At 39.6% G+C, this 27,122-nt stretch overlaps 1 protein-coding gene across 2 annotated transcripts in view; it reads left to right on the plus strand.

The window, feature by feature from the left end:
- slc12a4 (solute carrier family 12 member 4) overlaps positions 1–26,543 on the plus strand; it is a 166,950-nt gene extending 140,407 nt beyond the window's left edge. For both annotated transcript variants that reach the window (XM_043707017.2, XM_087995916.1), the window contains exons 19-24: positions 1,230–1,399; positions 5,751–5,882; positions 5,983–6,090; positions 9,313–9,500; positions 12,129–12,262; positions 25,455–26,543. In XM_043707017.2, the coding sequence (XP_043562952.1) occupies positions 1,230–1,399; positions 5,751–5,882; positions 5,983–6,090; positions 9,313–9,500; positions 12,129–12,262; positions 25,455–25,546 (824 nt within the window). In that variant the 3' untranslated portion in view covers positions 25,547–26,543. The remainder of the gene's footprint in view (positions 1–1,229; positions 1,400–5,750; positions 5,883–5,982; positions 6,091–9,312; positions 9,501–12,128; positions 12,263–25,454) is intronic.
- Positions 26,544–27,122: the final 579 nt, after the last annotated feature.

A 27,122-nucleotide genomic window follows, 5' to 3' on the forward strand; every position in this document is an offset into this window, starting at 1 on the left:
GGAATATTGTGTACAATTCTGGTCTCCTTCCTATAGAAAAGATGTTGTGTAACTTGAGAGGGTTCACAAAAGATGTACAAGGATGTTGCCAGGGTTGAAAGGTTTTAGCTATATGGTGTGTAGCTGAATAGGCTGAAGTTGTTTTCCCTGGAGCACTGGAAGCTGAGGGTGACCTTTATAGAGGTTTAAAAATTCATGAGAGGCATGGTTAGGGTGAATAGCCAAGGTCGTTTCCTTGGAGTGGGGAAGTCCAAAACTAGAGGACACAGGTTTAAGATGAGATGGAAAGCTTTAAAAGGGAGCTAAGGGGCAACCTTTTCACACAGAGGGTGATGCATGTCTTGAATGAGCTGCCAGAGGAAGTGGTGGAGGCTGGTACAATTACAGCATTTAACAGGCATCTGGATGGGTATATGAATAAGGAGGGTTTAGAGGGATTTTGGCCAAATGTTGGCAAAGGGACTAGATTAGGTTAGAATATCTGGTTGACATGAACGGGTTGGACTGAAGGGTCTGTTTCCATGCAGTACATCTCTATGACTGACCACCGGGGAGGTAATCGCCTCTTCAAGTAGGTAGTAAATGTTGGCGAGAAATATCAATTGCAACAATTTTTGAGTACCTGTTAACATGTAACATTAGCTTGAACTAACAAATATGAAGTAACCTTCAATATATCTAGAAGTATTTCCTCATCCAGATGAACAGCAGTTAACTTTTTTGACAGCTGTGAACAAGCAATTTTCAGAGATTAATCTTGAAGGTCATTGGAAGTTTGGAATGTGTCTGACAGTAAGATAATTGGCAATATGGATTGTTCATCAACAAATTGGTTCGGGTGCCTGCTGGGTGTCTAAAGGATTTTAAGACTAAATAGCAAACTTAGGCTAAACAAATTGACAAGAACCACATACTGCTTTCTGAAGGTAACCACTTTGTAGTCAGACGAGAAAAGGTTATTTTGCGTGACACAGTTAAACAGTAGCTGAAATTTTGCTAACCAAACAAATTCATGTTTAACACGACCTTGTATTCTTGTCAAGATAAATTGGTTTTTTTATTATTTCCTGCCTAGAGTTAATTTTAGTATGACTGTATTTTTGAGAAACGCTATATATACATGCCTCTCAATTTATCATGAGCTTTCAACAGGTTTCTACTGCTGATCAGCTCTCATTTTGAGGTAATGAAAGTATTTTGACGCCAATGACACTGATTCTACTCTTTAGACACTGTGAGAGTCACGACAGCTGGCCATCTAGCCCTGTTGGTGCCAAAAAATGTTTCTTTCTACCCAAGTAACCATGAACGCTTTACTGAGGGCCACATTGACGTTTGGTGGATTGTGCATGATGGAGGCATGTTGATGCTGCTTCCATTCCTCCTTCGACAACACAAGGTATGACTCATGTATGAAGCACACGGATCTTGTAGTGTGTGGACAAAAAGTAGAAATATAAAAGACTGAAATCTGAAAGGGCCAAATAAATTATATACAAACTACAATTATAAACATCACCTAACTGATACTAGTGTCAAACTTATATTTTATGCCAGCCGTCTGCTACATGCTAAGAGAAATTTGGCAATGAATGAATTAACTTTATCAACTTTATTGTCACATGTACTCAAATGAGTACAGTGAAAAGTTTATAAGTCACCACTTACGGTGCCATCTTCGGTCCAATCCTGAATTACAGAATAGAGGAATTAATAAAAAATATTACATTACAGATATACACGGGATGATCATGGATCAGAAAAAACAAGAAGCAAAGTCAAAAGGCAAACATTACAGCCTTTCTCCAAAGGCTGTCTGTAGCAGACCAGGGGGCCTCCACATGGTCTGATTGTGCATGTCTATTTTAAAAATATAGTAACTGACTTTTTTTTTTCCTTCTCTCTGTAGCATTTGCTATTTCATTTAACTGTCTATCTCATCTTCAACTGCAGTCTTGTCATCTGTCATCTTCCACAAACCTTAAATTTTTTTTTCCTCCTTATCCTCTTCCCTAAGGTCACAACTGGTTTTTCTTCCTGCAATCAAGAGTATTTATCAGATAGTCACTTTACTAACTGTGTATGTAGACTACTGAATTTTACTTTGAGATTCACCTTGCAAAAGCAACCATAACAATACTGCATGTCCTGCTTGAAACATTCTACTTGCTGTATGTTTACCACTTCATGCTTTCATTTTCACTTGTAAAACTTTCAAATATTCTTGCCCTACTTTACATGCTCCCATCAGTCTCCAGAAAACATTGACAATTATTCCAACATTGAGAACTTGTCTTTTTCTTCAAAAATTTCTTTCTAGTCAAGTTCAGTTGACTTCTAATCTTATGACTATAAATCAATTCAAGTAGACTAAGTCCAGTAAATTCATTTAAGGAATCCCTGGCAGCAAGTAGTAAGAAAGCTAATCCTTTCTCCCAGTCCCACAGGTATTTGTCAAACCATGCTACAGTCAAAGTTTTGAGAGTCTGATGGTATCTCTCCAAAGCTGCTTGTGTTCGCAGATGATAAGGAGTTAACTTAATTGTTTTACACACAAACTGCTAATGATTTCTGAGAAAACATTAGACATACCATCTGACAAGGGTTCTAATTTTATCTCAATTGGTAGTCCTTCACAAGTTTAAAAGAAATTGCATTATTTTTTTCCATCACTATCCTAGCTATAGTTGCCCTTAAAAGAATAGCTTCCGGGAATTGGCTTGCCATACCCATGATTAAAAGGATATACTGAGGCCCTGTTTTGAGTAATCATCCTACACAATCCACAAACGCTAGACTGAATGGTTTTTGATATAGGTATCATTGATGCTGGTTTGATTGCATGTTGAGGTTTTCCAACCATCTGACATGTTTTACACAACTACACTTTATCTTTATGAAGTCCTGGCCGTGTAAAATACTTGTTTATTGATGCCTGCATGCTCTGTATTCTCAAGTACCCTATCACAGAAATTTCATGTGCTAATCTCAATAGGTCTTCACGATATCTGGCAGTACCACTATTTGATGAACAATTGTCCAATTTTTGTCCATGGGGCTGTGAACATATCTCCAGTTTTTCATCAGAACTTAGTTTTCAATATTATAAAACTCATTCACTCTCAGCTTCAGTGTGAATTGTCTGTGCTAACTTATTTAACTCTGGAGCTGCTTTCCATGCTGCAGTTAACAAAGATATGCCAAGCACTTTGTAATATTCTAATGCTTAAACAGAATTTCATTCATCATAACATCTACTTGTGGTATCACTCTGCCCATTATACACTATATAAAGATACATAGAATCTATAATTTCAACTTTTGTTTCTTTAGCCTCAACTGAATTGTCTTTGATCATAGACAAATTTCACTCCTGTTAACTCATTTCCCAAATGTAAATCAACTCCATTGGTTGGTAATTTCTTAACTGCCCTGATTATCACCAGTGAAGACATACTCCAGTACAATGGAACTAGGATATACTCGCCATCTATCCCATTTGTCAATACTTTGACTTTCATTGAACTCTCTGAAGATAAAACCAAATTCTTCTCCACCAAGAGTTTGAGTAGCCCCTGTAGTTCCTCACATAGTTGTGGGCTTGGATTCTTCCTTCAAGAAAAAGGGGTTAGCTTCTCTTTTAGATAAGCCCTTCATATCTTTCATCTAACCTATATACTTTGTTTACACTCACAGCAGTATTTATCTCTGGTCTCTTAAGCTGTGTTTGAAGCTACAATCTGTTCTGTGATATTTTCCTCATAAGGCATGAGTCTCCTATGGGACTGATTCTTATGAGAGACAATAAGTCCCATGGGTTTTCTTCACAACTTCCAACATTCTGAATGAATATGTCCTGTCATCTTGTGATGAAAACATCTTGTCATCCAATTTTCACCTCCACCCTCAGTACTTTCCCTACAGATTTGAGGAGGAGACCTTAGTGTTCCCAGCTATTCATTCCTTACCTTGGCTATTTGCCTTCCTTTCACTTTCCCATTTTTGCATTCCTTTGAAACTTGCGTGGATAATGGAAAACGCATTCATGATCTGGATTAGCTCATGATCATCAGCCATTATTGCTGCCTGTCCAGCTGTTGCAACTCTTTGGTCCTCAACATGGGTTATTATTATGGAAAGTAATGGGTTTTTAAATTCTTGTCGGAACATAGTTTTTCTAAGAGTTTCGTATGTGGTTTCATACGTCCAAATCCACCTGCCAAAAGTACTTTGCTTAACCTTTTCAAATTCAGTATAGGTTTGGCCTGGCTGCTTCTTTAAATTACAGAATATTTGCCTATGTGGATCAGGTACGAACTGATTTGCAGTCAGTGTGGTTTATTTTTATAGCATTGTTATCCCAACAAACTTTCACTCACAGGGAAGTGTAAATTTCCTGTGCTTTACCTGTCAATGAACTCTGCATGAGCAATGTCCATCCTCTTGTGCCCAATTAATTTGTCTAGCCATTTTCTCAAATGGTCTGAAGGGCCTGTGCAATTCTAAACATTCCCTTATTGGACTTCAAATTATGACTCACATTCACCCCACCAGAGCCTGCACCTGATATCTCCTGTTTCAATTATTATTTTAAACTTGTATTTACATTTTCTCTCTTCCCTTACTTTTCTCAATTCTAGTTATAGTTTTCTCATTCCCATTCTTATCAATTCCATTATGATCTCCCTTTTCTTCTCACTCTGTGCCATCTCTATCTTAAATTTCACCTCATGATAAAGCTGCTTTAATCATAATTGAATATCATCTGATTCTGCTATTTCCCCACCTGGAGTACTGCTTTCTTTTGTGTTTCCTCTAAGCCCAATTATGAACCATCAACTTATGATTCCACACGTCAAAATTCTAATCCCCTTATAAACACCCCCTTTCATGCATATGCGAACGCACACACATGCACACACAAAACGCACACAAACAAGTAAAAGAAACACATGTGTGATGAGTGGAGGAAAAGTCTGGACTTTGTAAGAGCCACCACTAGGTGCAACTGCCGAGGAAAAAATAAACCAGCTTTCTTCAGCCTTAAGTTGGTTTTTGCTACAGAGAAAAGAGACAGCTCCTCACCTTGCAGCGACCTGATAGCTTCTCCCAGGCAGTCACATAGATGTTGTCAGGCAGAGACCTTTGCTATTGAGCTTTGGTCTAGTGAGCATTTATCAATCAGTTACTTGTTGCTGGTTAAGCCTCCAGTGATACACAGCCCACTTGCTCCAGCACCTAAGTTTCTACTATTGCTTGAACTGGAATTATGTGAACAACACTTAAATGGATGTCAGGTTACTTGCTTTTAAAAAACAGCAATCCTTCCATGACTCCTGTTTTTAAAACCGTTCATTTCCCATTTAGGTTCACAATAAAATAAAAATATACTGTTTTTACACTTGATATGGATTCTACAACGTGGCAACAATTTATATATTTTTTAAAAATCATATGAAATATATTTTGTAAAAGCAGTGGGAGAAAAAGGAATGTTGTGTTTAAATTCATTGTGTTAAGTACAAAATGCAGGGATGTCTAAAAAGGAAAACACAGTGTACTAGTCTGACTTTAAAAAATGCTTCTTAAATGAAAAGTACAACTGTCTGATGAGAAATGAAAGTTGTGTTCTACTTTTTTATCAGAATTCAAGCCCCTTTGTGGAAATAATGTTCAGTGTCTTGTGTTCTTGGATGTTGTTTCAGTGGCTGCACAGATATTAAAGCTGATTTGCTTGTAATTCTGCACAGGTCTGGAAAAAATGTAGAATGCGCATTTTCACTGTAGCCCAAATGGATGACAATAGTATTCAAATGAAAAAGGATCTTGCAACATTTCTTTATCATCTGCGCATTGAAGCAGAAGTTGAAGTCGTTGAAATGGTAAGGAGCAAACCTGGGAGGACACAGTCTGCAGAATTAACATTTTTTATTAATAAAAATAATACACACTTACAATAATAACATCACATTCTGTTCTCAGCACGGCAGTGATATTTCAGCTTATACTTATGAAAGGACTCTTATGATGGAGCAACGGTCACAGATGTTAAGACAAATGAGGCTATCGAAGACTGAGCGAGAAAGAGAGGTAAACTGCAATAACTTTAGTCTAATTTGTCAAGTTTCTGGATCTGTGCAGATCTACAAAGATTTTGTAAATTATCACATCTGTTCTGGCACGTTATGTAGGCAATAAATATTCTCAAACTAAGTTTATTGATTTTTGGTTTTGTTTTTGAACTTGTTCCATGACTGTCACATTTTGAAACAAACTACCTCTTTGAAGATATCTTTAAAATATTATGATCTCAGCTGATGGCAACACTGGACGAATCAGATCCTAGAAGGAAACCTGACTTGACAATATGTTATTATTATTATTATTATTATTATTATTATTATATTTTAATTTTTGCAGTTGATTAACATAATGGCTAGTTACTGAAACTTTGAGGGTGAAGATCTTCTTTAACAATATAATGTAAGTTTATTACAGAAAAGAAGAAATAAACAACAAAGTCGTGAAGTTAGAAGGCAGTTAGAAAGATCTTAACATTAACATCAAAATGAAGTTACAACACCAGCAGTATCCATTTAATTTCTAGATAGAATAGTCAGAGACAGAAAAAGAAACCTTCGTCCTTTGCATCCGTGTGATATTGCTACAGTCATAGTACATTGTTATAGACAATCACTCGTAGAGAAATGTCACTCCTAATAGTTGAGACCATTTTTTAATGATTCCTTTGAGTCTGCTGGGATGAACGTCTCTAAATTTTGGATTTGAACTTTCTCAGTTCTAACGATGTGACAATTTCTAACCTAGCTGTCCTAACTAGAGACCAGTGCTGTTCAGATAACTGGTTCCCTTGAAATGACTTGATTCTCCTGCTAGGATAAACTGTCCTACCTTCTGAATTAAGCTCTGGGCTCTGCTGAACCATAAGCTTGAATCTGTGTTCTGAAGTCAAAGCTAAACTAATTACCTTAATGTGTTTACTTATCATTCCCCATATTAAATGATGATATATGGTGTGGATATGACATCTTTGTCTTCAGAAGCATGCAGGTCCTCATCTAATTTGGATATATTACAGCATTCAAACCACGGTGTCTGTCTGTGAGATATTTTGTTTGTTGAAAGCCCTGCTCACTTGATTTTAATGACTTTACAAAAAGGTGGTTTACTTGATGGAGACTGCTCTCGGTTCAAACCCTTTATGTAATTGTAATTAGTAACAAAGTGTTTTCTAGTTTCCAAATTGAGGTACAGGTGCTTCTCAAACTGAGCAGTTACACTTGCAAACAAGCTTGATTGAGTAGTTTATAGACTCTACAATCATAATACGTTGTTTTCCTTCTGTGATTCCAAAGGGCAAAAGGCTGGGAGTAATGAGGGTGCATGTATGAATAAAATCGAACGTCAGTTTCTGTTTCCATTCTGACAATGGCACTTTGGGTTATAACAAACACAATGTTTTGCATATGTTATACCATTCTGTTTCAGAAATGTAACTTCCCTAGGACTTGAGATCATTGCTGTCCACTGCTATATAATGTGTAGCCTTGAATGCAAATAACCAACCAGGTTCTCTTTGTTTCAAATACATGGTCACTTAATCTGTGCCATATATATTTTGGGTCTGTGATCCTCGTGACACCCAGAGGTCAGGCTCCTTTTATTGGAGTACAGCTATTAGATTGAGAAGTTGGCATTAGGCTCTGAGCACAATCCTATAATACAAAATTCCTGTCTGTCTACCTTGGCTTTTGGTAAAAATGCAGGATTCCTATTGCTAGCATCATACAGTCAGGCTATTCCATTGTAAAATATCTCTGCTTGCCTGTACTCTTTATCGTGGATTAATTATGGATCTGGTAACAATAATGATTATGTTAGTTGTTTTAATTTTTTATTTACATATACATAGCAATTAGTTCAAACAGTCAGGAAAGCCCAGTTACAGATGATCAAGAGCCAGGAACTGATTATAAGTAGAGATTTGGCAAGCAACAAGTGGCTGGCTGAATGATAATTGATCATGGTTTCTCAGATCAATGACAGTGGCCTTCTACGTGGCAAGATTGATTCCCAGGCAACTGAACAAATCAGGGCAAACATGTTCAGGTCAGAAGCAATCAGACCTCCAGAAAGCAACGATCTGTATTTAGATTTGTGGGCATTAATTGAATTCCATGTGTCGTTAGTGTCTGGCCTTGTCATCTGTTGTTTCCTCTAGGGATAATGGAGGAATTGAATCCACAATTCCAACTAAACTTAGTTTCTTGTTTTTACAAAGATAACCTTTAAAATACAGTTTTTCAAAATTCATTAAACTGTCATGGAAACACTTTTATAATAGGACTGAAGTTTGTATCATTACCATCAGCAACAGAATTGCAATCCTTCACAAGCTGTAACTTCATGGCCTATCATATCTACCTTCTAACTGCTGACCTGTGAACAATGGATGTTGTGATATCATACCCAAGTGCCCAGCAATGACCATCATCCATTAAGAGCAGCTATAACCATCTTATCTCTATATTCAATGACATCACCATTGACGAGAGGTCTGTCTGCACTAGACATGCCAAAACTGTTGCTAAAACTGCATGTCAAAGGCTGCAAACTCTGTTATATGTGATTCAGCATCTGACTCCCTACAATTATTTACAAGACAAAAGTTATGACTGTGAAGGCGCTTTCTCCACACATTTAGTTAAGTGTATCTCCAAATGCAAAGGAAAGTAACACAATTCAAGGCAAAGCAATTAACTGTGTTCTATTTCAGAAAGCCAGTATACATCTCTAAACAAACTCTCTAAACACTCAATAATACAGTTCACATGCTTAACTGGCACATTATCCACCACCTTAAATATTAATTTCATGCACTACCAATGCACAATTGTGGGTGTAAGACATAATGTAACTTTATGGTAGCTTCAAGAACACCCTGCAAACCTTTTAGCCACCTAAAATAGCAAGGCAAATGGTCATATAGGAACCCAGCCATCTGCTAGTTGTTGTCTTCAGTCATGCACTTTCCTGATTTAATTATATTGCTGGCCTTTCACCTGTCACTGATTCCAAAACCTGAAATCCCCAAACTCTGTCCCTGACCAATATCTCCCCTTAACTTAGAATTCTGGGTGTACATGCAACATTTCAAGACACAACCTTCCATGACCTCTTGCAAGCATTTAGCAATAGGAGTAAACGCTGACCTTGCCAGCAATGCCTATTCCTCCGAATGAATTAAAAGCAAATATAGTTAGAAATTCCATTTTGCTTGCTTACTTCCAGGCTCAATTAGTAAAGGACAGGAATTCAATAATTCATCAAGGAATTGTTTACTCGGATGAAGAAGAGGAGATACATGTTTACCCTGACAGAATACAGATGACATGGACAAAAGAAAAATGCGAGTCTGAAAGAAATCGCACTCGAGCCGCCACACCAAACAGTTTCAGAGAATTAATCAGTATTAAACCGTAAGTGTCAGTCCTGTCCCTTGGGAGACTATTTATGTGAATTATAAATGTTAAGTTTCCTCTTAATGTATTGTTGAACCATCAGCTAGTTATACCTTTTTTTCCCTGGCTGATCATTTAGAATTGTGAGGAACAACCATTCTTTTGTTAGTATTCCTAAACCTGCTAATAGTATCAAAGTCATTAAATTATATTGTTCAATAGTGACACCAAATTTTATAGACTAGTCATTGTATAAAGTTTGATTACTGTGGTTGCACTGGAACCTAGTTTTTTTTTAAACTGCCATCACGTGACTCTTGCGAAACTGTAAACTGCACTTGCCAAATGTGATTTCAACCCATAGTTCAGTTTATAAGTTAATTACTGGAACACTGATTGTGGAAATAGAGGAATTGTCACATTAACCATGATGCATTGATTTGATTTGTTGGTTTGCTTTCTTCATTCATTGGTCCTTGAATTCTAGAATGCGAAGTTATAAGCCATTGCCCTGTTTTAGTGGTTGATGTTTGGTCAGTTAGTCAAGTTGTAACTTTGAGTAATTTGAGAATAGCTTGTCGCCAGGTTATTTTATGGCTGGGAGGTAGAATTACAGAAGATTATAGTATAGAAACATGCCATTCAGTTTATCCAGTCTAGGCTTGCCTTTTCTTTCATAAGTCTCTTCTTTCAATCACACTACCTTGTTCTCATGATCTAATATTTTACTCCTTATAAACAATTGTCTAGGTCTCTGTAAATAATATTTCTGTACTCCACATCAGCAATAGTTAATATCTGAATTCTATTTTTAATATTAGTATGGAAAAATATCTGAGCTCTAATTTACTGTTTGATTATTTATCTAAACCTGGGTTCCTACTTACCACCTTGCTGAAAAACAATCCATCACTCAGTTTTAATCCACCTGTGTGGACATGTTATGACACACCTCCATAGCTAGTGCAACTTGAACCTTGAACTCCTGGCTCAAAGAACCCCATGCATCACTGTTTATCTTTATATAGTTATCAGTGTAATCATGAACATTTCCATCAGCTCATCCCTTATTCTTCCTGGTTTTCCTGAAAAAAAGGATTAGTTTCACACCTCTCATTTCAGGTAATATTTAGAATATTGACACCTTTTTATTTTATTTACATTTCTTCAATAGGGTTCCTAAGACAACCACAATATTTCAATTAATGCACAATAATTTGATCAATTAATAAACATTTCAAAACTAGAAAAATTTATAAAGTGCCAATAACATGTTACCACTTATTTAAGTTTTTGGAATAAGACCAAATTTTATTTGTTGTTAGTGCTTCTGAATGGGAATTGGCATATTTGTACTTGGCTTATGAATATCATGGAAGCATTGTTATTTTGGAGTTTTTTTAAGGTTAGCTGACACCTCAAGTCAGTGCTACTCGCTGCTCCTTAGAAAGTTAAGAGGGTGATTCACTGAATCTGCAGTTACATTGCTCTAATTTATTTTCCTTAATTATATCTCTTGGAGCTTTACATTGACTGAAGTCATCTGAATTTCGCAAAAACAAAACCAATATGTTCTGGAGTTCTGCTTTGACCTTTTTCCTATGAGCAGAATTTACCCCACCCAAATAATTTGAATGTTATCAATCGGCCTCTTGCCTTCCATAAATATTTAATAGAAACATGGTGAAATATACACAGCAATGGTTTTCACATGTACGGTATTCTGACAGTATCTCTCACCTCCCTCTTCCAATGTTGCTAAATTATCACATTGCTCGCGTCCAGTGCTGGCTGAACAGAAATTGTTTTCAATTAAGTATTAGGAATACTTAAACCATTGATTTTGGGCATACTCCAAACTCTGTCTCCAGCTACTAACTGTCATCCATTTCCCTAGTAGCAGTCTGAGAAACAGCTAATCAGTTTGTTAACTTGGTGTCACATTTGAGTATGTAATAAACTTCACCATTAAATGCATCGGTTTTTATCTCTGTATCAGCATCTGATGACCACTCTATATTCACTCATCTGTAACTGAAATACTCGTTCATTTATTATCTCCAGACTTGACTATTCTAATGCACTCCTGGCTGCTCTCCCATATTCCACCTCCACAAACCTGAGATTATCCAAAATTCTGCTGCCCATGTCCTTGCCAAGTCTTTTTTTCCCCCTTAATGTCACTCTGTTCACTGACCTACGTTGGCCCTTGATCAAGCAACAACTTGTGTTCCAGTCACTCTTTGGCATTGTTCTTTTCTTAAAATTTTCTGCAGCCAAACAATTGAGGTACTGGTACTTCTCAATTTCTGGTCCCATAACCGCCTCAACTTTATTTGCTCCGCCATTGACATCCATGTCATCAGTTGTCTAGGCTGTAAACTTTGGAATAACCTCCCTACACCTTGCTGTCTTTCTCCCCTCACTGTCCTCCTTAACCTATCACTTTGACCAAGGTTTTGGTGGTTATTCTAAAGACACTATAATTTCTGATGGTTCCAACCAACTTGCGTTTATACAGTTTGACTGCAGTCTCCAGTACTGTGGTTGTTATTAGCTGAAATAATTTCTTAACTTTATCATAACTTGATGTCATTAGCATTCTTTCTAATGTGTTGAACTCAGATGTTGGTTACCTTTTTTCAGGGACCAGTCAAACGTAAGGAGAATGCACACAGCAGTGAAACTGAATGAAGTCATTGTAAATAAGTCTCACGATGCCAGACTGGTTTTGCTAAACATGCCTGGACCACCAAAAAATCAAGATGGAGATGAAAACTGTATCCTTTTGTGTAACATCCTTTCCGCAAATAGTCTTGCAAAAATGGCTTTCCAAATAATAAATCATCATCATTCTAGTCGAGGTTCTTCATGTCTAAACTGATCAGAGCTGTATTTTTAACATCTGAACAATTTAGGTTTTTTCCCTCAGAAGATTTTCTAAAAGGTTCCAGTGATCTGTTTTTCCAGATTGTGTTATTTAGAAATCAAAAGATAATTAACTGGATGTTCTATGCTTGAATAGAAAATTGACTGGACACAGTATGCTGTCTAAGTGAAGTCTGCCAAACTAGCCTTCAAACAAGAGTCATCCACGTTAACTCTGCTATCTTCCCAAAGATGCTGCCAGATCTGCTGAGTTTTGCCAGTGATTAATGTTATTGTTTTCAAAAATTGCTTATCCACGTAGATGATTCAAATGCCAAGGTTTGTTTCCCTAATTTCTAATATTCACTGTCCACTTGTTTTCACTTTCATCTTGGATTTCTTAAACTGAAGAAAGTGCCTGTACTGCATTCAAGTCAACTCCAACTTCAGTGGTGCTTTGCTGCTACTCGTTTGAAATTTTTACTTGGTTACTCTGACCACTTTTCAGCCGCTGACCATTTTATTTATATTACATTCTATGGATTTCTTTAAGTTTGGTTGCAGACTGTTGTAGGAAAAAATATCAAAAAAAAGTCTTAAATTCTGTGTTCCATAGTAAAGGAGATTTTTATTCAGATACCTTTTGCCACATATGTGGGAGAGGCCAGAGATCACACTGAAATTGGCTTTCATGTTGGGCCCAGTTGCACGTTTAACTATAGCTCAGATCTGAAGTCAATGATGTTCTGAGTTTCCCAACAAAATACAATATTTTTATCCCTTTTGTATTACATTACATGCAACATTGATATCATAGTTAGCCACATCTTCCTAATCTATAAATCCAATCCAGTAAACATATAAACAATGATTGCCAACTAGCCCTAGGTATCGATAGCCCTAGGTCTTCCCATAAACTCATGATGTCTACAAGATAGCTCTATCAACTGTCTTTGGAATCTTACAATGCTTCTGACCATTTTATTCTTTCCAGGATATCTGCTAGCTACACTGCATTATTTGAAAAATGTGATGCTGGAAAAACACAGCAGGCCAGGCAGCATCCGAGGAGCAGGAGAATCAATGTTTCGGGCATAAGTCCTTCAGAGACCCTGAAGAAGGGCTTATGCCCAAACCGTCGATTCTCCTCCTGCTCTGATGCTGCGGGCCTGCTGTGTCTTTCCAGCATCACATTTTTCAACTCTGGTCTCCAGCATCTGCAGTCCTCACTTTCTCCACACTGCATTATTTACCAATAACTTATTTAGTTGCTTTTCACTAAGAACTGTTCCAAATTCTGTACTAATGTCAGCATGGCAGATAAGAAAGGAGATTTAATTTCTAACAATTGTTATAAAGTCTTTAAAATCAACTCAAACATAAAATTACTGTGACGCAGATGACCATTTGAGAACAACCCCTCTCTCACTTCAACCTGAGAGATCAAATACAAGTCCTTCTGACTTGCAACTGCAGTTTACGACACCAGTTATTTATATGCTATAAGTTGATTTTAACCTCGTCTGTTTAATTAAAATCTTTACTCTTAAACACTTCCCTTTACTAATTATATTTTCTTAATAAAAGCATCTATTCAAATTCCACTGTTGAGTGAAATTTAACCACTTTACAATTTTACCAAGCCATTGAACAAAGCTTGTTTAAATTCTACACATATCCAGGGGACATAATCAGGGAACATAACCACATCTTCACCAGCTCGATCAGGGTAGTCTTGAGGAAGAGTGTATCCACGATAGTTTTCTTGAACAGTATGTAATGGATTGCTTTCTCCTTCATCTGTTCCCAGATCTGTACTGAGTAATGAGATAGGAATAATTAATGACCTCATAGTTAGAGATCCTCTTGGAAGGAGCGCTCACAGTATGGTAGAATTTAGAATATAGATGGAGAATGTGAAAATAAAATCCAATACCAGGGTCCTGTGCTTAAACAAGGGACACTACAATAGGATAAGGGAGCAGTTGGCTAAAGTAGACTGGAAGCAAAGATTTTATGGTGGGACAGTTGAACAATGGAGGGCTTCCAAAGCAATTTCTTCAAAGTGCTCAGCAGAAGTATATTCCAGTGTAAAGGAAGGACTGTAGGAAAAGAGGTAATCTGCCATGGGTGTCTAAGGAAATAAGGGAGGCTATCAAATTGAAAGACAAGGCATAAAAAGGGGCCAAGATCAGTGGAAACTAGAAAATTGGGAATGTTTTAAAGGGCAACAGAGCCATAAAAAGAGCTATAAAGAACAGAAAGATAGAACATGAGGAAAAAAAGTAGCTCAGAATATAAAGATAGCAAAACTTTCCAATCATATATAAAAAGAAAAAGAGTGGCTAAAGTAAAATTGGTCCTTTAGAGGATGAGAAGGGGCATTTAATTATGGGATATGATGAAATGGTCAGGCGCATTGAATAGGTATTTTGTATCGGTCTTCACAGTGGATGACACGAATTATATGAGGGCATAGGTTTAGGGAGAGAGGGGAAAGATATAAAAGAGATTACAGGGCAACTTTTTCACACAGCGGGTGGTACATGTATGGAATGAGCTACCAGAGGAAGTGGTGGAGGCTGGTACAATTGCAACATTTAAGAGGCATTTGGATGGGTATATGAATAGGAAGGGTTTGGAGGGATATGAGCCGGGTGCTGGCAGGTGGGACTAGATTGGGTTGGGATATCTGGTCAGTATGGACGATTTGGACCAAAGGGTCTGTTTCCATGCTGTACATCTCTATGACTCTAAGTGACACAGACAAAGGTAAGTGAAGACCTGGAAATGGTCATTATCATGGAAGAGGCCGTATTGGGCAAGCAAATAGAGCTAAGGATAGACAAGTCTCCTGGCCCTGATGCAAGGTTACTAAAAGAGATGGCAGGAGAAATAGCAAGTGCACTTGTGGTAGTTTTCCAAAACCTGCTGGATTCTGGGGTAATTCCAGCAAGTTATAAAACAGCAAATGTGAATCTCTGTTGAAACAAGATGGTAGACAAAAGATAGGGAATTATAGACTAGTTAGCTTAATCTCTGTCGTGGGGAAGATGCTCGAGTCTATTATCAAGAAAGAAATAGCAGGGTATCTAGATAGAAATTCTCCTGTTGGGCAGACACAGCATGGGTTCATGAAGGGCAGGTCATGCTTAACTAATCTTTCAGAATAATATGAAGACATTATGAGCAAGGTGGACAATGGAGACCCAGTAGATGTGGTGTACCTCAATTTCCAAAAGGCGTTCGACAAGGTGCCGCACAAGAAGCTGTTGCATAAGATAAAGATGCATGGTGTTACATGTAAAGTATTAATATAGATAGTGGATTGGTTGACTAACAGGAAGCAAAGAGTGGGAATAAATGAGTGCTGTTCTGGTTGGCAATCAATGGTGTACTTCAGGAATCAGTGTTGGGACTGCAACTATTCACAATTTATATAGATGATTTGGAGTTGGAGACCACATGTACTTTATCAGAGTTTGCAGATGATGCAAGAGGAGTGGAGAGCAAAGTGTGCAGAGAATCGTGAAGCTTTGCAGATGAACATAGATACTTTAATTGAGTGGGCAAAGGTCTGGCAAATGGAATATAATGTTAATAAATGTGAAGTAAAGGACTATTATTTAAATGGTAAAAGGTTGCAGCATGCTGCTATGCAGAGGGACCTGGGTGTCCTTGTGCATGAATCAGAGGGTTGGTCTGCAGGTACTACAAGTAATTAGGAAGGCAAATGGAATTTTGTCCTTCATTGTTAAAGGGATTGAGTTTATGTTGGGAGGTTAAGTTACAGCTGTACAGGGTGCTGGTGAGGCCATACCTTTGGAGTACTGTTTGCAGTTTTGGTCTCCTTTCTTAAGAAAGGATGGACTGGCACTGGAGGGGTGAAGATGAGGTTCCGGAGTTGAGGGTGTTGGCTTATGAGGAGAGATTGAGTAGACTGGGATTATATTCATTGGAATTTAGGAGAATGAGGGGAGTTCTAATAGAAACATGTAAAATTTATGAAGGGAATAGACAAGATAGATGTTGAGAGGATGTTTCCACTGGCAGGTGAAACTAGGACAAGAGGGCATAGCCGCAAAATTAGGGGGAGCAGATTTAGGACTGAATTGAGGAGGAACTTCTCCACCCAGAGGGTTGTGAATCTGGAATTCCCTGCCCAGTAAAGTAGTTGACACTGTTCAGTAAATGTTTTTTGAAAGTTTTTTGAACAGTAAAGGAATTAAGGGTTAGGGTGAGAGGGCAGCTAAGTGGAGCTGAGGTCATGAAAAGATCAGCTATGACCTTGTTGGGTAGAAGAGCAGGCTTGAAGGGCCATTTGGTTTTCTCCACAATTATCTAAAAGTAAAAATTCAGAATACTGTAGGATCAGATATTTCCTTCCACTTTTCATGAAATAACAAACTTGGCACTGTGGCTAAACTAAGCCTTTCAAAAATTACCCTTATTAGAATTCTTATATGTTTAGAACTGCCTGTTCATAGTAACCTGATTAACTTCCCTAATGTTTCTTTCTACGAATAATCCATTTTGTGTTTGATAAGAAAAAGCCACAAGCGGCCATTTTATCAACTTTAGGTGATGGCCCACTACAACACAAATAATGAACAATTGTACTCTAGTTTCAGAGTTACAACTTATACTAAGTCTGGAATGCATTGAAGACATGACCTGAGAGCAGTTGGATATTCCCTCATAGCTGGGCTTCACACAGGTTGTAGTGTAACTGTGTCTAATGTAAAATCGTCCCAGAGTACAATCTGTTCTGATATAACGTGATCATTCCATTCCCATGCGATCCCATGTTATAAAAAAAGAAATTTGCCTGGTAGCAGCATCATTTAAACCAACGGGACCATAATTGCATTATAGCCAATACAGGTAAGGAAAGTTCGTGTTCCAGAACTAATGGTCTAAATTCTTCAATCACGTTATAACCAATTCACGTTGAAGAAATGCACATTATAGCAGAGCCAACTGTACCTGAAAATGTTAATATTGATATGAATTTGATGGTATAGTGGTAATGTCACTGGACTAGTAATGCAGAGACGCAAGCTAATGCTGTGGTGACTTGGGTTTAAATCCTGACACAAAATCTGGTGGAATTCAAATTCCATTGTTAAGTATTGAAAATAAAGCTAGTCTCCGTACTGGTGACCTTGAAAGCCAATATTGACTATTGTAAAAGACCTTCTGGTTCAGTGTATTTTAAGGAAGGAAATCTGCTGTCCTAGGCCAATCTGGCCTGCTTTGACTCCAGCCCCAACCATGTGGTTGACTCTTAACTACCCACAGATTTGGCCTAGCAAGGCACTCTATTGAAAGAAAATTAGTGACCGAGAACAAGAGCTGGTCTTGCCAGCAGTGCCCACATCCCATGAAGACATTCTTTAAAAAGTAAACTTCCATCTGCTGTCTTCCGACATGGCTTTTTGGCTGCTTTTATATCTATAATTAATTTGATGTATAGTCTACGCTGTGAATTGTATGCTAAGTGCACATTGCAGTCTGCAGATATCATCCTGGCAATGGGATAAGTTAATTTTGAAAGGCCAAATAAACTAATTTGTGGAAATGGGTTTACATTTAATTAAGTTTCCAAATTTCAAGTCATTAAATATTTTTTCAAATGTAAGATGTTGTTTCTTTTTAATTTGATTCTATTCTAAGTGGAGAAAGTGAGGTCTGCAGATGCTGGAGATCAAAGTTGAAACTTTATTGCTGGAACAGCACAGCAGGTCAGGCAGCATCCAGGGAACAGGAGATTCGACATTTCGGGCACAGGCCCTTCTTCAGGAATGAGCAGAGAGTGTTCAGCAGGAGAAGATAAAAGGTAGGGAGGAGGGACTTGGAGGAGGGGCGTTGGAAATGTGATAGGAGGAAAGAGGTCAAGGTGAGGGTGATAGGTCGGAGTAGGATGGAGGCGGAGAGGTCAAGAAGAAGACTGCAGGTCAGGAAGGCGGTGCCGGGCTGGAGGGATTCGGCTGAGACAAGGTGGGGGGAGGGGGGATGAAGAAACTGGTGAAGTCCAAGTTCATCCCCTGTGGTTGGAGGGTTCCCAGTCGGAAGATAAGACGCTCCTCCTCCGACCGTCGGGTTGTTGTGGACTACTACAAACCAACCGACTCCCACAGCTCTACTACAAACCAACCGACTCCCACAGCTACCTGGACTACACCTCCTCCCATCCTGCCCCCTGTAAAAACGCCATCCCATTCTCCCAATTCCTTCGTCTCCGCCGCATCTGCTCCCAGGAGGACCAGTTCAAAATACGTACAACACAGATGGCCTCCTTCTTCAAGGACCGCAATTTCCCCCCCCCCGACGTGGTCGACGGTGCCCTCCACCGCATCTCCTCCACTTCCCGCTCCTCCGCCCTTGAGCCCCGCCCCTCCAACCGCCACCAGGACAGAACCCCACTGGTCCTCACCTACCACCCCACCAATCTCCATGTACAGCGCATCATCCGCCGTCACTTCCGCCACCTCCAAACAGACCCCAGCACCAAGGATATATTTCCCTCCCCTCCCCTATCAGCTTTCCGTAGAGACCACTCCCTCCGCGACTCCCTTGTCAGATCCACACCCCCCACCGACCCAACCTCCACTCCCGGCACCTTCCCTTGCAACCGCAGGAGGTGCAACACTTGCGCCCACACCTCCCCCCTCACTTCTCTCCAAGGCCCCAAAGGAAACTTCCATATCCGCCACAGATTCACCTGCACCTCCACCCACATCATCTACTGCATCCGCTGCAGCCGGTGTGGCCTCCTCTATATTGGGGAGACAGGCCGCCTACTTGCGGAGCGATTCAGAGAGCACCTCTGGGCCACCCGGACGAACCAACCCAACCACCCTGTAGCACAGTATTTCAACTCCCCCTCCCACTCCACCGAGGATATGCAGGTCATTGGACTCATCCACCGCCAAACCACAACAACCCGACGGTCGGAGGAGGAGCGTCTTATCTTCCGACTGGGAACCCTCCAACCACAGGGGATGAACTTGGACTTCACCAGTTTCTTCATCCCCCCCTCCCCCCACCTTGTCTCAGCCGAATCCCTCCAGCCCGGCACCGCCTTCCTGACCTGCAGTCTTCTTCTTGACCTCTCCGCCTCCATCCTACTCCGACCTATCACCCTCACCTTGACCTCTTTCCACCTATCACATTTCCAACGCCCCTCCTCCAAGTCCCTCCTCCCTACCTTTTATCTTCTCCTGCTGAATACTCTCTGCTCATTCCTGAAGAAGGGCCTGTGCCCGAAACGTCGAATCTCCTGTTCCCTGGATGCTGCCTGACCTGCTGTGCTGTTCCAGCAATAAAGTTTCAACTCTATTCTAAGTAACAGTTGTCAAAAGAAAGCTAGTTAGTTTCATCTTTCAGAGTCTTAAATAAAATCTCTGAAATTGTATTTATAACTTCTGTCCATTTTAAGCATGCTATGTTTGTTGTTGTTTATTCTGAATCTGAATTTCCGAATATTTCTAGCAGAGTCTCTCTGTTAAATGTCTACTCCTTTCTTTAATCAGTTAATGCAAGCTTTCTTGCTCAGTCAGGAAGTATAATGAGCCAGAGTTTGGCATCTGAAGCCCACAAAAGAAACTTTTTGAAATAATGGGTGACTTTTGTTGGACCTTTTGTATCTTGCTCTGTGGAATGCTTTGCATGTTGGGGCTGTGATCAAGTGAAACTTTCCATCTGTGACCTGACAGTTGCTTAGTTAGATAACACAACATTACCATGCAAGCGTAACAATATTCATTCATTTAATATAGTAATCAATTTGGCATAAGGAGTGTGCTCTTCACATCTGTGACAAGCCTTCTAATCTTAATCATTTCTGTGTAATGTCTGTTCATGCATGCATGTGGCACCTTGCCTGGACTGGGTCTTATTGCTATGCAAGGGGCCTAACAGGGAAGGCAGATGAACTCAGGGCATGGTTAGAAACATGGGACTGGGATATCATAGTAATTACAGAAACATGGCTCAGGGATGGGCAGGACTGGCAGCTTAATGTTCCAGGATACAAATGCTACAGGAAGGATAGAAAGGGAGGCAAGAGAGGAGGGGGAGTGGCATTTTTGATAAGGGATAGCATTACAGCTGTGCTGAGGGAGGATATTCCCGGAAATACATCCAGGGAAGTTATTTGTGTGGAACTGAGAAATAAGAAAGGGATGATCACCTTATTGGGATTGTATTATAGACACCCTAATAGTCAGAGGGAAATTGAGAAACAAATTTGTAAGGAGATCTCAGCTATCTGTAAGAATAATAGGGTAGTTATGGTAGGGGATTTTAACTTTCCAGTCATCGACTGGGACTGCTATAGTGTTAAAAGTTTACATGGAGAGGAATTTGTTAAGTGCATACAAGACAATTTTCTGATTCAGTATGTACCTACTAGAGAAGGTGCAAAACTTGACCTACTCTTGGGAAATAAGGCAGTGCAGGTGACTGAGGTGTCATTGGGGGAGCACTTTGGGGCCAGCGACCATAATTCTATTTGTTTTAAAATAGTGATGGAACAGAATAGACCAGATCTAAAAGTTGAAGTCCTAAATTGCAGAAAGGCCAATTTTGATGGTATTAGGCAAGACTTTTCGAAAGCTGATTAGGGGCAGATGTTTGCAGGTAAAGGGACGGCTGGAAAATGGGAAGCCTTCAGAAATGAGATAACAAGAATCCAGAGAAACTATATTCCTGTCAGGGTGAAAGGGAAGGCTGGTAGTTATAGGGAATGCTGGATAACGAAAGAAATTGAGGGTTTGGTTAAGAAAAAGACTGAAGCATATGTCAGGTATAGACAGGATTGATAAGAGTGAATCCTTAGAGTATAAAGAAAGTAGGAATATACTTAAGAGGGAAATCAGGAGAGCAAAATGGGGACATGAGATAGCTTTGGCTATTAAGGAGAATCCAAAGGGTTTTTATAAATATATTAAGGACGAAAGGGTAACTAGGGAGAGAATAGGGCCCTCAAAGATCAGCAAGGTGGCCTTTGTGTGGAGCCACAGAAAATGGGGGAGATACTAAATGAATATTTTGCATCAGTATTTACTGTGGAAAAGGATATGGAAGATATAGACTGTAGGGAAATAGATGGTGACATCTTGCAAAATGTTCAGATTACAGAGGAGGGAGTGCTGGATGTCTTGAATCAGTTAAAAGTGGATAAATCCCCAGGACCTGATCAGGTGTACCTGAGCACTCTGTGGGAAGCTAGAGAAGTGATTGCTGGGCCTCTTGCTGATATATTTGTATCATCGATGTCACAGGTGAGGTGCCGGAAGACTGTAGTTTGGCAAACGTGGTGCCACGGTGTAAGAAGAGCGGTAAAGACAAGCCAGGGAACTATAGACCGGTGAGCCTGACCTTGGTGGTGGGCAAGTTGTTGGAGGGAATCCTGAGGGACAGGATGTACTTGTATTTGGAAAGGCAAGGACTGATTCGGGATAGTCAACATGGCTTTTTCGTGGGAAATCATGTCTCACAAACTTGATTGAGTTTTTTGAAGAAGTAACACAGAAGATTGATGAGGGCAGAGTAGTAGATGCGATCTTTATGGACTTCAGTAAGGCTTTGACAAGGTTAGATCTCATGGAATACAGGGAGAACTAGCCATTTGGATACAGAACTGGCTGAAAGGTAGAAGACAGAGGGTGGTGATGGAGGTTTTTTTTTTCAGACTGGAGGCCTGTGACCAGTGGAGTGCCACAAAGATCGGTGCTGGGCCCTCTACTTTTTGTCATTTACATAAATGATTTGGATGCGAGAATAAGAGGTACAGTTAGTAAGTTTGCAGATGACACCAAAATTGGAGGTGTAGTGGACAGCAAAGAGGGTTACCTCCGATTACAACAGGATCTGGACCAGATGGGCCAATGGGCTGAGAAGTGACAGATGGAGTTTAATTCAGATAAATGCGAAGTTCTGCATTTTGGGAAAGCAAATCTTTGCAGGACTTATACACATAATGGTAAGGTCCTAGGGAGTGTTGCTGAACAAAGAGACCTTGGAGTGCAGGTTCATAGCTCCTTGAAAGTGGAATTGCAGGTAGATAGGATAGTGAAGAAGGCGTTTGGTATGCTTTCCTTTATTGGTCAGAGTATTGAGTACAGAAGTTGGGAGGTCACATTGCGGCTGTAAAAGGACATTGGTTAGGCCACTGTTGGAATATTGCATGCAATTCTGTCTCCTTCTTATCGGAAAGATGTTGTGAAACTTGAAAGAGTTCAGAAAAGATTTACAAGGATGTTGCCAGGGTTGGAGGATCTGAGCTACAGGGAGAGGCTGAACAGGCTGGGGCTGTTTTCCCTGGATCGTTGGAGGCTGAGGGGTGACCTTATAGAGATTTACAAAATTGAGGGGCATGGATAGGATAAATAGACAAAGTCTTTTCCCTGCAGTCAGGGAGTCCAGAAGGTTTAGGGTGAGAGGGGAAAGATATAAAAGAATCCTAAGGGGCAACTTTTTCATGCAGCGTGTGGTACGTGTATGGAATGAGCTGCCAGAGGATTTGGTGGAGGCTGGTACAATTGCAACATTTAAGAGGCATTTGGATGGGTATATGAATAGGAAGGGTTTGGAGGGATTTGGGCCGGGTGCTGGCAGGTGGGACTAGATTGGGTTGGGATATCTGGTCGGCATGGACGGGTTGGACAGAAGGGTCTGTTTCCATGCTGTACACCTCTATGACCCTATGACTCTAATTAGTCCTACTCCCCTCCTCTTTCTCTGTTTTCTGACAATTTCCTTTTTGAATGTTTTATTTTCCATGTAGGTTTGTGCTTGAAAATATTCAATTTGGTTTCCATTCCTTGCTAAAGCTGGACTGATCATAGGCAAACTTATGTTTTATTTGATCATTAAAGTTTGATCATGATCTGTAATCCCTCCATATTATCCCAAGTCTCTCTTTAGTCAACTAACATCATCTGGAAATGTGCATTCAGCATCCACATGCATATTGACAACCAATCCTTACCTTTCTCCTACCTCTGTCAACATGCTCATGTGATTTGGACACCTACATAATATCCAACCGTAGATGGAGGCCAGTTTGCTTAACTTTGGTGTTCCAAGATTTAACTTATCATCTTTTGGACTCCAAAGTAAGCTTTATTCCTTTGCCCCTGGTTCAGTCCATATATTGGGCTGGATCCACCAGCAGTCTTCCTATCCAATTTAAACATAAGCTAAATAAAGCCCCTAAACTGTTCACCACACAGAGATGCCTCCTACCTCTTCTACAATAACACTCAGCTTCTCATCTGCCTCAGTTCATCCACACTTGAACTTCTCATGTAGAGTTTATGTCATCCCGCGAGTATTATTCTGTTTCTTTCTTTGTTGACCTCCCTTCTTTCATGCTATACAAATTAAATTCATACAAATATTTCCTGCCTGTGACCTACCCAGCACCAAATCTTACATGCCAATCACTCCTCGGCTCTCTGATCTCTATCGGTGCCTGGCCTGCTAGTACTTTCAAGTTCAAAACACACTTTCTTCTATTTATTTAAATCTATTTAAATTTCTCCCAACTTTCTTTTTCGAAAATGTCTTTCAAGCCACGAGGGTTCTTCATTCCTATAAGTCACTTTGTCAGGCTCTGGTGCATGGTCCCTGGTCCCGTTTTTGACTAGTTCATGGAGTGTGAGCTTTATTACCCTTCCAGTACCACCCTTGATGGTGATCTGTTTTCTTGAAAGACTGCTGTCTCTGTGGTAAATATCCTGAATGTACTCTGCACAGTGCAAGTACACACAATCTCAGGATTCAATCTTCAAGATGTCAAAGTAAAGATAATATATTTTCAAGTCAGGATTGTGGATGACTTGAACAGGGAAGTAGAAGCGGCAGTGCTCTTGTGCACCTGCTGCCTCTTTGGCCTGAATGATAGAGATTGGGCATTTGGGTGATATACTCACCAAAGCAAATAGGGAGTATGCCATCATGTGCCTGTCTCAAGCTGTGCAGGAGTCCCAGATAAGCAAGTCATACCGAATACACAGCTCTGACTTACTCCACTGTACCCAAAGTGTTTATGTGGCTCTTGCAGTTTAACTTCTGGTTGTTTGTGATCCTTTTCTTCCCGCCCCACCACACCCACCCGGTCATCCCCAGCATGTTGATGGTGAGGGATTCTGTGTTGGTAATACTGTTTATTTCAGTGTAATTTGCAAGACTATACTGTAGAGATGGTTATGCCTAGCACTTGTATGGCAAAAATTTTACTTTGGCTTATTATCCAAACACTAATATATCTGGGTCTCGTCCGTCTTTGAGCAAGTTTCCTCATTATCCGAGAAATTGCAAGTGGCATTTAACTCTGTGCTATCATCAGCAATCTCATGTTTGAATTCTTCCTCATAGAATCCCTAAAGTGTAGATGTAGGCCATTCAGCCCGTCAAGTCCAAACTGACCTCTGGAGAGCATCCCACCCAGACAAACACCCCTTCCCTATCCTGTAACTCCACATTTCCAATGGCTAACCAACCTAGCCTGCATATCCTTCGATACTACAAGCAATTTAACATGGCCAATCCACCTAAACTGCACATCTTGGACTGTGGGAGGAAACCAGAGCACCTGGAGGAAACTCATGCACATGGAGGGGGTGGAGAATGTGCAAACTCCACAAAGAATGGAATTGAACCCAGGTCCCTGACTCTGTGAGGTAGCAGTGCTAACCACTGAGCCCTACTGCCGTCATAAGCAGAACACCATGACTAACCCGGGATTTGAAAATGTGGTCTCTCGCATTCGCGCCATTCACCTGAAGCAAGAATCACACCCCTGGACCAACGAACCAGCAATATATGATGCCGGGACAGTCATTAAAGCAATTGAAAATGGTTTGGCCTTCCCTGCTGTAGTATGCTGAGCACAAGATAGGCCAGTTATTTTCATAATTATCAAAGTTAATCATCCTTTCAGGTTCGAACATTGCTAATATTTCTTTCTAACCTTTTAATTGGGCATTTTTGCACTCATAGACAACTACAACTATGTTATAGCACAAACCTAAAATATGTGAACAATGTTTTCAAATGGACTGTTATCAGATATCCTTGACACATTGTTTGAAGATATGGAATTTCTGGAGGTACTTACAGAAGGTCTGGAGAGAGTACTGTTGGTACGAGGTGGTGGTTGTGAAGTTATCACTATTTATTCTTGAATGTAACTACTTTCTGAAGACACGTGGTGGCAACCTGACCACAGAAGACATTCAGTACACTGTGCTCTATTAAACAATCCTTTTGTTGGTCAGTTTCTCAGACAAAGATTCCCATGGCTCATTTTTCAAGTTCAGACTGTCAGCTGGTACAATAAGTGCTGTTCCAATTAAACGCAATTATCTTTGAAAGTTCAGCGCACATCTGTAGTGCATCCAAAAATTTAAAATCTGGCTGTTGTTACATATGTGTTGCGAGAAGAAGGTTTGTGCCAGGAATAAGCTTGGACTTTGAGCTTGGAATCCTTGTTTGGTAAGTCAGTATTGAGCTTTGCACTGCTTTCTTGGTCAGTTGACAATGCATTTAGTGAAATTAGCTGCTAAAACAGCTCGATGGTAATGCAACCGTATACAATTGTACATAAGGACACAACTCGCAGAATCACAAGTTGGAGTGATAGCTCCAGCACTACATTTGGTGTATTACAGAATATGGATTTTAAGATATTTTGGCAAGTTTAACTGTTTGTTAATGGATAGCTTTTAACAGTGTTTTTCACAGTAGACACTAATTATGAAATTGTGAGATCTAAACTGTCTCGCCATATCTTCCAAGGGTTGTGATTGTGTACTCGGCAAAAAAGCCCTATTTATTTTAGTATTTATTTTTTTCATGTTGTCCAGAATAAAAAGCACTATATGGCTTTTCTTGTAGCATTACTGAAAATAATTAGGACCATTAGTTGGTGGACCACTTTCTAAATAAATGTACTGTAGCCTCGTATGCAGTGTCCGAAACTGGTCCCAACTATGGTAAGCTGGTAATTGCACAAGAAAAGGAGCTGCTATTTGTTCAGTTGAAATTTTTTGCAAAACTATTGTCAGCTGTTAAATTATTCTTCTATTTGGAGCTTTTCATTTGCTATAATGTGCTTTTGTTTATCATAAACAAAATGTTATTTTTCTCAATAAAGCACTGTACAAGGTTTCTCAAACCAAACTTTGTTTCGATATCAGGGAAGTTGCTTGGTAAGCATTGATCATGTGTTCTGGTATCAAACGATGTTCAAATCTGCAAGTTGTATGATAAATTTATCACCTTGAATAAGGTGGTTGAGTGCAGCTAAATTCAGAAAAATGAACACATTAGTGTAATGTATTAACCCTAACTGTAATTGTCTGTCTTCATTTTATCAATGCAGCACAGCAATTTACATATGCAGTGGCACAGCAAATCTGCTAATATAACCTAGTAGTGGTGTTTAAAACATGCTTCAGACAAGATAGCCGTGTGTCAGTGGAGCTTAGATTATATATAAACTTGGATGTGAAATTTTTTTTTTCATTTTTAATCATTGAAAACTGATCATTATCTTCGATCTTTTTGATCCAACATTTTTTTCACCGGCAGTTGTCGGTAAAGCCTTGAGTTCTATTTCTTTCTTGGTTTCTTCTCCATAGCAACCACCCACCATCACTAACCCCTTCCCTCCAATATAAAAATATAAACTTACAACTGAGACGTGGAGAGAGAGAGAGGGAGAATGTCTCCATTCCAAGCAGAGGGGGATCTAATTAT

The sequence above is a fragment of the Chiloscyllium plagiosum genome, unplaced genomic scaffold (genome assembly GCF_037043375.1).
Source record: "Chiloscyllium plagiosum isolate Xiang-an unplaced genomic scaffold, Cpla_swu_hap1 HiC_scaffold_17, whole genome shotgun sequence".
NCBI lineage: Eukaryota > Metazoa > Chordata > Chondrichthyes > Orectolobiformes > Hemiscylliidae > Chiloscyllium > Chiloscyllium plagiosum.